Genomic DNA, 9,418 nt, shown 5'->3' on the forward strand with positions numbered 1-9,418 from the left:
CAGTCTTGGGTACAAAGTGAGTTCAAGGCCAACCTAAACTGCAGAGTGAAACCCTCTCTAAAAAAGAAAAAAAAAAAAAAAAAAAAAAAAAAAAAGCCTTTGCACTGTGCTACATTCCCAGCCCTTTTTAGTTTTACTTTTTAAAAATTTTGATTTTTCTGTTTTGTTTTTTTGAGAAAAGGTCTTGCCATGTAGTCCAGGCTGGCCTCAATCCTCCTGTCTCAGCTTCCTGAGTACTGGGATTACAGACTTGTGTCACCATACTCAGATCTCCAGTCCTTTTTATTTTTTATTTTGTAATTGATTTTTTTTTTTTTTTTTGGGTGACAGTGTCTCACTAAATTGAGCAGGGCAGGCTCAAACTTGCAACCTTCCTGCCTCAGCCTCTCTCTGAGTTCATTATCCCTGTTTTATAGATGGAAAAACTGACGGCAATTAGTTTAGTCTTAGTTCCCCCCCGGTCAAACTATCATACAGAGCAAGTTTTTAACTCAGAAAACCCAGCTGTAGAACTTTTCTTTTCACCACCACATGCGTGATAGAAGAGCTGTAATTATGGGAAATAGGAAATACACTTGTCAGTTCTGAGCTCAGAAGTTTGAGGAGAGATGAAAGAAACCACGAAAAAGTATGAGCTTTTTTCTTCACAAACTGGTCATCAAGACTCATGCAAGTGAACTGCTTTGGTGGCCCCATGCCTGCTCACAAGCCCTGGTGGACACTGTTGACCCCTGACCCTGCCGTGCCCTCTGCAGCCATCTTACCCAACAGTTGGATCTTCCTTTGTAACTCGACCACCTGTGTGTGCACAGAAGTCTTCACCAGACTGTGGCCTCGCAGTCCCATCTTGGAATGGAGTGGGGGCCAGGCCTGTGCCCGCGCCCAGCCCTTGCCTAGGAGGTGGCTCTGCTTGGCCTGAGCCCTACTGCTCTTGGCTTTGGGAGAGGATGTCGAAGCCTGATCTTGAGAAGGCACGGCGTTGGCAGAGGCCGCCCTGCACAGGGGAGACGTCATGATTCGGTTAGGAGCCAAAGGCCCCTAGGGTTTACGGGAGCAGCGAAAAATTGGCCGCCCCTCTTCTGAGACCCGACAGTTCGGGTTCCTCAGTCTCTGGGAATGCACTTTCCGACCGCTTGGCGGGGCCGCTTAGCATCTCCCGGTTGCTAAGTAACCGCTTCCCCCTCCCTCCAGTGTTCCCATGGAGACCGCCCGCGTGCCACTCTCATTGGCTAGAGCAATGCAAAGGGGCGGTCCCAGCAGGTGGTGGGGCAGAGCCTTGCAGCAGATGGTGAGGAGCATGCTTCGGGGTCACGTGCTCGTCCTTTTTCTTTTCTCGCCCCACCTCCCGGGGGTGAGGTTCGCGGGCATTTTTCAAGAACATTCTTTTCCGGCTGCTGAAGCCGCCACTCCCAAGATGGAGGCTAGTTGCGCCGCCATTAAGCGCGAGTCTTCAGATCTATCCTCTCTAAGGTTTCACAGTCCTACCCAAGATGGCCGTCTCAGTTCCGGCATCCGCACATTTGCCACTCTCAACATGGCGACCAGGAATCGCCGTTCCCGGTGCGCGGCGTGCGAAAGGAAGCGACGCACCCCAGACGCTTCCGCTTTCTTTCTGCAGCAGGAACTGTGGCCACTAGGCAAAAGCGGGCGCGGTGGATATTGAGCTTTGGCTCGGCCTCATGTAGGTGATGATGAACTAGCGGGTGGGAAGGCACGTTCGTTTCATAGAGGGGGGCAGCGGAGGGGTTTGTGTGAGGGTTAGAGGCGACAGTGAGCCCCTTTAGCTTATGGCGGGAACTGAGTTGTCCACTCCGGCGTGGGGAGCGAGGACTTTGATTTGAGCGGACCGAGGCTCTCCTGCGCCGCCCAGGACCGGGAGGACCTCTGTTCCGCGATCCTAGATTGCAAACGGAGAGAGCGATCACTTGCCCCGAAAAGGTGGCGGGTCCAGTTGCCTGGAGCCGGCCCCACCTGCCCGCGGCTCCCTGCTCGTGGCCCGGCGTGGGCATCCCCGCATCTCCCCGCAGCCTGCTTCCTCCCACAGAGCTGCTGTCCGGCCCGAGCCCCGCGCGTCATGTTGCTCCTGGTGCTGCTGCTGCCGCCCCTCTGCTGGGCCGTGGAGGTCAAGAGACCCCGGGGCGTCTCCCTCACCAGTGAGTGCTGCGGCCCCGGGCTGCGGGGCAGCGAGGGAGAGGAGCGGGAGCCCGCGGCGGACATTCCTTGCCCGTGCCCTCGGTTTCTCCCCAGCGTGCAGCCTGCGCTGGTGCTGGGCAGAGAAGTCGCGCTCACTTTTTCTTTGTCCCCAGACCATCACTTTTATGATGAATCCAAGCCTTTCACCTGCCTGGACGGCTCGGCCACGATCCCTTTCGATCAGGTGAACGATGACTACTGTGACTGCAAGGACGGTTCCGACGAGCCGGGTGAGCCTCTCTCTGAGTTCGTTACTGAGCAGCGGCCCCCGGGCCCTGCCCCGGCGCCCGGTGTCGAGGCAGACGTGGGTACAGAGAGCTGCTCAGTGGCCTGCCTGTTTAGCATGCGTGAGGCCCGGGGTCCGTCCCCAGCACCGCTTGCCCCGCAAAGAAGAAAAAACACGCTAGCACCAGGGCAGCTGCGCAGGCTTCTGGCGGTGGGGCGTCGGGTGAACCCTGAAGCAGGTGCAGGCGGGAGGCCCACCTGCTGCAACCCCCAGGTGGGCGTGGTAGCGCCGGGGCAGGCTGGCCGGGGCAGGCTGGCCGGGGACAGGCATCCCAGCGAGGAGGAGCTGGCCGCCGCTGCGACTCTGGAGGGTTTCGTTTCAGGCCCCCAGGGTGCGGCTGTTTGCTTCCCTGGGTCGTTCCTGTCCTGTCCTTTGGCGTGTGGAGACCTGGTCTCACTATGATGTAGCCCGGGCCGCCTCGCACTCACTGTGTGGCCCAGGCTGCCCTCGAACATGCAGCCGTCCTGCCGCCTCAGCTCTTCAGGCGTGCGCCCTGCTACGCCTGGCGTTTCTCCCGGCTCTCCGGCGCTGTCTGTGGCTTGGGCTGTGGGTATGGGTGGAGGATGGGCCGCGTCTGGCCCTCGGTGACCTCAGCAGACCTTCCCTCCCCCCGCAGGCACGGCTGCCTGTCCCAACGGGAACTTCCATTGCACCAACGCCGGCTACAAGCCGCTGTACATCCTCTCCAGCCGCGTCAATGATGGCGTTTGTGGTGAGTGGGGCTCCGGCCCTGGGGCGGGGGCTGGAGGAGGCACCGCTGGCTCTGATCTCCCGGCTTCTGCCTCAGACTGCTGTGACGGGACTGACGAGTACAACAGCGGCACCGTCTGTGAAAACACCTGCAAGTAAGCATCCCTGCCCCTCACCACTCCAGCGCCTGGCCTGACTCCGCCCCATGAGTTGAAAGTCTCTATCTTCTGCTGTGTGTGTGTGTCTGTGTGTTAGGGATTGAATCAAGGGCCTTAGCGCTGAGGTGCCCCTTTTTATGTTTTTTGTTTTGCGAAAAGATTTTGCTAAGTTGCTAAATTGCCCAGGCTGAGCTCCCAACTTTCACTCCTCCTGCCTCAGCCTCCCAGAATGCTGGGATCACTGGTCTGTGCCACCACTCTTGGATTCCTGCCCTTTCTGTTTGTCTGCCTGCCTGTCTCCAGCTCCACCCCCGTCACTCCCTGGTCCCTCCCCTGGCTCTGAGGGAGGACAAACCCTGTCCCCCTTTAAAGGACAGTGCAAGGGCGTAGGGTCGGTGGAGGGTTTGCGGTCTCAGCTTTCTGGCCTGGTGCGTAGCGGCTGGGCTGGCGGGTGGCCTGAGCCCTTGTGGGAAAGGCAGGCACTGTGGGCCCTCAGTGCCCCTGGTGCTGCCCATGTGCCCCCCTCCTCCCCCAGAGAGAAGGGCCGCCAGGAGAGAGAGTCCCTGCAGCAGATGGCAGAGGTCACCCGAGAGGGTTTCCGCCTGAAGAAGATCCTCATTGAGGACTGGAAGAAGGCCCGGGAGGAGAAGCAGGTGAGGGGTCCCTGGGGCGAAAGCCCGAGCCTTGCCTGGGTAACTTAGCAAGACCCAGGTTCCAAATAAAAAGGTGCTGTGCTTGGTTTTCTCGGCCACCTGGAGGCCTCTGGGCTTCTGTCCCGAGGGCTCAGGGAACCACAGCCTGGGGAGACCCAGAGAGATGTATGTGTCAGGTCACTGGTCCCTGGGGGGGTAGAGCCGGAGAGGTGCCCGGCAGAGGTGGCGGAGGCAGAAGACCAGGAGAGCCGGCCTCTTGCCTCCTGTCCATCCAGAAAAAGCTCACGGAGCTGCAGGCCGGGAGGAAGTCGCTGGAAGACCAGGTGGAGACGCTAAGGACTTTGAAGGAAGAGGCGGAGAAGCCAGAGAAGGAGGCCAAGGAGCAGCACCGGAAGCTGTGGGAAGGTAGGCCTGGCATGGAGAGGACAGGCCTGGCCTAGGCTCCGCTCCTATCTGCTGCCAGTCTTAGGTGGTGTTTTCCCGTGGCGTCTTGTTCAACCCAGAGCCTGTGTCCTGAACTCCACTCCTCGCTCTTTTTTCAATTTTCTTAATTTTGAGATAGGACCTCACTAAGTCACTCAATTACCAAGGTGGGGCTGGAACCTGGGCTCCTCCTGCAGTACAGGTGTGCACCACCATGCCCGGCTTCAAGTCTGATGTTTAAGGAGCAGCTTGGTCACGTGGTGGAGTGATAAATGGAGGGTTGAGGGGGTGCGAGGGCGGGGTGCTGATGAGGCAGGTCAGCTAGGCTGCGGGGAAGAATGGGGCACCGGGGAGCGGTCGCGCAGAGGCAGGAGCGTGCCTGGGTGGCTCCGGTCTCCCCTGGTCACTGGGGACAGTCTCGAGGGGGAGCGGGCAGGCAGAAGCCAGGAGATGAGGCGCCGTGTGTGCTGGTCCCGACCCGGCTTGAGCTGGGGAGAGGTGGGTGGACTCTGGAGCCCCGGCCTCCCGTCTCCTCTCCCCCGCATTCCCAGTGCTGTCCCCAGCTTTTCCTCTCCTTTCAGCGTCCCTCCAGGCCTAAGTGCCTGTCCTCCCCCCGTGGGAGGGACCTTTGTCCATCTCATCCCCAGCTGTGTTGGCAGGCCGCATGCCCAGTGGGGGCTCCGTGACACCTGGAAGCCAGTTCTGGGGTGTCAGGAGCGGGAGGCGCCCAGGGTCACCGAGTTGCCCCTCCACAGAGCAGCAGGCCGCTGCCAAGGCCCAGCGCGAGCAGCAGCTGGCGGCCGACGCCTTCCGGGAGCTGGACGACAACGTGGACGGTGTGTAAGTGTCCCTGCGCCTGGGTTGCCGTGGCAAAAATCCGGCCCTGCCTCCGACCTTTTTCCGGCTGGAAGGTGGGGTGTTGCGGGACACCGGGAATCCAAAGGGCGAGGAGTAGGGGTCTTCAGAGCGATGGGGGGCAGAGGGCAGGTGGGGTGCTCCCTGCTGGTTCGGGGGTACAGGTCGCGGCATCCAGGCTGGCGTGGGTAGCGGGCTTCGCTGTGGGGGTGAGCAGCGGGCCGTTCCCGAGCGTTGGGCTGTGGGGTGGGCGGAGTGAAGTTGGGGTCAGGAAATGGTTTCAGGGACGGGGGCTCCTGGCGGCTCCCACCCCACCCGCTCTCCACCTCCGCCTTGTGCCCCCGCTGGGGTTACCCAGTGCCGAGGCACAGATGCGGAAGGAGGCGGGGGCTGGGGGCTGGGTGGGGGCCCAGTGCCTCGTTTCCCCTCCCGCTTCCTCCCCTGCCCGGAGGCCCACGGGAGGTGCTTGGTGGCCCTGGCGTGGAGGAGGCAGTGGGTCACCCGGTGCCCACGGCCTGCTGGGCAGCGGGCAGAGCCAGGGCCTCACCTGCCTGTGCCCTGCAGGGTCTCGGTGGCCGAGCTGCAGAGCCACCCAGAGCTGGACACGGACGGTGACGGGGCGCTGTCTGAAGGGGAGGCCCAGGTACCCGAGCGGCCTCAGGCAGGAGGGGCACCGGCCGGCAGTGTGAAGCCCCCCTCCGGCCCTGGGCGGGGACATCAGGGTGCCTCGAAATCCTCCCTGCCTAGTGGGTCCAGAGTGGCCTCGGGCAGTGCGGCACCCCCCTCCCCGACCCTGCCGTGCACCCCTGCGGATGCCTCAGAAGGGGACAGCAACTCCCCCACCCGTCACAGCTGCCCTCCCCTTGTCCTCCTGGCCCGTCCCAGCCTGCCCCTGTTGTACCCTGGGCTGGGTGGGCCTGGCGCACGCTGGGGCCTGCGCTGTCCCCCTCGCGTCCATCTGTCCCTCTCGGTCTCCCGGCCCTCGTCACTCCCCTCCACGGCCTGGACTGCCACCCTCCGGCCGCCTGGTCCCGCGGCTCAGGGCCCAACGCTCCCGTGCCCGGCACCGCTGCTGGAGGCCCAGGAGCCGGGCAGCAGGGCACGGGGGCCCTCCTGACCCACCGCAACCCTCACACAGGCCCTGCTCGGTGGGGACTCACGGACGGACGCCAGCTCCTTCTACGCGCGCGTCTGGGCCGCCATCAGGGACAAGTACCGCTCGGAGGTCTGTGGGGGCGGGGACGTGCCGCCCCTGCCACCGCCTCACAAAGGCGCTGCCTCCCGTCCTGGCACCGGGCCACCCCGGCCAGCTGGGCCACCCAGGCTCCCGCCAGAGCCCTCTCCCGCCCTCTGGAAGGGGCGGAGACGCGGAGGCCGCCGCGGCGGCAGCCTGGGGTGCGGAGTCCCGACTGCCCCGCTCCCCCCTGCCCGCCAGGCGCTGCCCGCCGACCTGCCAGCTCCCTCAGCGCCCCCGGAAGAGACAGAGCCCGAGGAGGAGCCGCCATCAGCGCCGACCCATCCCGTGGAGGAGGAGGAAGAGGAGGAGGAGAGTGAGGAGGAGGAGGAGGAGCAGGATTCCCAGGTGCCGGGGAGCAGCCCCAGCTGTGTGTTGGGGGCGCAGGGTTGGTGTGGGGGGAGCGCTGCCACTTGATGGCTCGCCCCCCCCACAGGAGGCCCCGTCCCCACTTGAGCCCCCCCAGCCTGCCAGCCCCAGAGAGGAGGACAAGATGCCCCCCTACGACGAGCAGACGCAGGCGTTCATCGCCGGTGAGGCCGGGTCGGGTGGGGAGCGCGCCCGTTTCCCACCAGGGCCCCCGCACTGGGATGGAGTCCCCGCTGCGCCCTCGGGTGTCCCCTCCGTCTCAGAGCCCCCGACACATACACGCACGGACTGTGCGGGCCTCTGCCCCCGGGAAAGGCCCCCCCGCCCCGCCGCTGGCCCTGGGAGTCTTCTGCTCCCGGGATACAGCTTGTTTGTGTCACCTCTTGGGGCCCAAGGGGCGCCAGCTAGGCAGGGCGTGGCGCCTCAGCAGCAAGGTGCACGTGCCCTGCACCGGCGAGGGGCGCGCGGGCTCCCCAGCTCCGTCCTTGCCCGGGGCGGGCCCAGTGGGCGGAGGGCAGCCGTCCGGTCTCTGGTCCCCAAAGCTCCCCGTGTGGGGCGGGGACCCGTGACCCGTGGCCCCTCCCCCAGCTGCGCAGGAGGCCCGCAGCAAGTTCGAGGAGGCCGAGCGGTCCCTGAAGGACATGGAGGAGTCCATCAGGTACCAGGGGCTGAGTCCCAGCCGGCTGCCACCGCCCGGCCACCGCCCGCCACGCAGGTCCCTAGAGGCCGCGGCCACCGGGAGTTGCCGAGGCAGCCGAGGCCCCAGCGGGGGTGGCTCCTGCGGGGAGGGTCCCCGGGTGGCAGGGATGGCAGGGGACACAGCCCTCCGGTGTTTGTCCCCGGGCCGGGCCGGGCCGCCACGCCCTCACTTCGCTGCCTGTGCGCGGCCTCTCCTCGCAGGAACCTGGAGCAGGAGATCTCCTTCGACTTCGGCCCGCAAGGGGAGTTCGCCTACCTGTACAGCCAGTGCTACGAGCTCACCACCAACGAGTGGGTCCGCGCGCGGCCGCGGGGCCGGGGGGCTCGCGGGACACGGCCTCGGAAGGCATGCGCTGGGGCGGGGCGCAGGGCGGGGGCCGGGGTCAGGCCCGGGGCCACACGGCACAGGCGCCTGCGCTCCCCGCAGATACGTCTACCGGCTCTGCCCCTTCAAGCTCGTCTCCCAGAAGCCCAAGCTCGGCGGCTCCCCCACCAACCTCGGGTGAGTGGCCGCCGCACCCCTCCCCGCGCCGTCCCCGCCGGCGCTGAGCCCCTCGCTCCCCGCAGCACGTGGGGCTCGTGGGCCGGGCCCGAGCACGACAGATTCAGCGCCATGAAGTACGAGCAGGGCACCGGCTGCTGGCAGGGCCCCAACCGCTCCACCACCGTGAGTGCCGGGAGCGCGGGCCGCGGGGAGCCGCCGCCGCCGCCGCCCCGCCCGCTGCTGAGCGCCGCCTCCCCCCAGGTGCGCCTGCTGTGCGGGAAGGAGACCGTGGTCACCAGCACCTCGGAGCCCAGCCGCTGCGAGTACCTCATGGAGCTCAGCACGCCGGCCGCCTGCCCCGAGCCGCCGCCCGAGCTGCCCGCCGACAGTGAGCACGACGAGCTGTAGCCCCGCCGGCCGAGGTGTGTGTGTGGGTGTGGGGGTGTTTGGAGACGGGGTCTTGCTGTTCTTGGTGTGTGGCTGGCGCTGGCCTCAGGTTCACTGTGTGGCCCAGGCTGGCCTTGAACTCCTAGCAGTCCCTGCTGTCCAGCCCCGACTGCCGGGCTCCCAGGTGTGTGACGCTGCACGCCCCCCATACGCCCTTTTTCTCCCATCCAGACTCTCAAGGCGGGAAGCAGCCCCGGCAGCGCTGCCCTCCACCTTCCGTCTGTGGACCAAGGCCTGGGTCCTGGGGTCCCTCGCCCCCCTGCACGGAGCAGGACCCTTGGGGGCCCGTGAACCCTGCTCCCTGGGCCCTGCTGGCTGGGCCATGTTCCCCGGCCCCCGTGGCCTCTCAAGATATGGGGGAGAGGAGCCCCGGTCCCTGGTCCCCACCCTGGAGGTCCCCCCCGACCTCCTGCTGCCCCTCTTCCCTGATGGTGGGGCCAGCGAGTGACTTCATCTGTGACATTAGGAACAATAAATGTGACTCTGTCCCCGAAGTTGGTTGTGTCTGTCCTGTTTGTGGGATGTAGAACCAAGTGGGGGGCAGAGGTGAACGCAGGGGAGCGAGACGCGGCCGTCTGCAGATCCTGCCCGGCCTGGCCCTCCATCAGGCCAGCGGCCAAGTCCAGCACTGGGCGCAGGTGGAGCCCAGGCCACTTCCATCTGTGTACCCTGTGCTCTCATGGGGGGGGTAGGGGTAGGAGTGAGCAGCGTGCCCTCCTGGGGCAGATGAGACCCAGGCCCAAGCCAGGCATGGCCGTGCACGCCTGTGGTCCCAGCACTGAGGAGGCTGAGGCAGGAGGATCACAAATTCGAAGCCAGCCTGAACTACATAGTGAGACCCTGTCTCAAAAAAAGACCTAGACCCAGGAAGACCCAGCTGCCTGAGCTCAGCCACGTGGCAAGACCCACCCGCAGCCCTCCCTGCAC

The 9,418-nt window shown here is 64.8% G+C and overlaps 2 protein-coding genes across 4 annotated transcripts in view; one reads left to right on the forward strand and one right to left on the reverse strand.

Moving 5' to 3' along the window:
* The window catches only part of Ccdc151 (coiled-coil domain containing 151), a 12,127-nt gene extending 10,655 nt beyond the window's left edge, over positions 1-1,472 (reverse strand). For both annotated transcript variants that reach the window (XM_013505111.1, XM_005405666.2), the window contains exon 1: positions 765-1,472. In XM_013505111.1, the coding sequence (XP_013360565.1) occupies positions 765-1,014 (250 nt within the window). In that variant the 5' untranslated portion in view covers positions 1,015-1,472. The remainder of the gene's footprint in view (positions 1-764) is intronic.
* A 108-nt stretch (positions 1,473-1,580) lies between these two features.
* On the forward strand, positions 1,581-8,985 carry Prkcsh (protein kinase C substrate 80K-H). Of its 2 annotated transcripts, none has more exons than XM_005405665.2 (18): positions 1,581-1,681; positions 2,045-2,153; positions 2,307-2,423; positions 3,096-3,191; positions 3,267-3,324; positions 3,863-3,980; positions 4,256-4,385; positions 5,159-5,243; positions 5,823-5,901; positions 6,397-6,483; positions 6,694-6,840; positions 6,929-7,025; positions 7,450-7,519; positions 7,762-7,851; positions 7,988-8,062; positions 8,128-8,227; positions 8,306-8,466; positions 8,663-8,985. In XM_005405665.2, the coding sequence occupies exons 2-17, from the start codon at positions 2,075-2,077 to the stop codon at positions 8,450-8,452; spliced, it is 1,575 nt and encodes a 524-aa protein (XP_005405722.1). In that variant the 5' UTR covers positions 1,581-1,681; positions 2,045-2,074; the 3' UTR covers positions 8,453-8,466; positions 8,663-8,985. The 2 variants fall into 2 exon arrangements, with proteins under 2 accessions (XP_005405722.1, XP_013360566.1); XM_013505112.1 differs by having other exon boundaries at positions 1,599-1,681; positions 2,028-2,153.
* The last annotated feature ends 433 nt before the right edge of the window (positions 8,986-9,418 follow it).

This window comes from Chinchilla lanigera, unplaced genomic scaffold (assembly GCF_000276665.1).
Source record: "Chinchilla lanigera isolate Chin_1 unplaced genomic scaffold, ChiLan1.0 scaffold00094, whole genome shotgun sequence".
Lineage (NCBI taxonomy): Eukaryota > Metazoa > Chordata > Mammalia > Rodentia > Chinchillidae > Chinchilla > Chinchilla lanigera.

Excerpts from the sequence above, each read along its gene's own strand:
- Prkcsh (XM_005405665.2), top strand. The coding sequence starts at position 2,075 with ATGTTGCTCCTGGTGCTGCTGCTGCCGCCCCTCTGCTGGGCCGTGGAG. Across the intron at positions 7,026-7,449 it reads GACGCAGGCGTTCATCGCCG|CTGCGCAGGAGGCCCGCAGC; the intron begins GTGAGGCCGGGT and ends CCCCTCCCCCAG. Across the intron at positions 8,228-8,305 it reads GCCCCAACCGCTCCACCACC|GTGCGCCTGCTGTGCGGGAA; the intron begins GTGAGTGCCGGG and ends GCCTCCCCCCAG.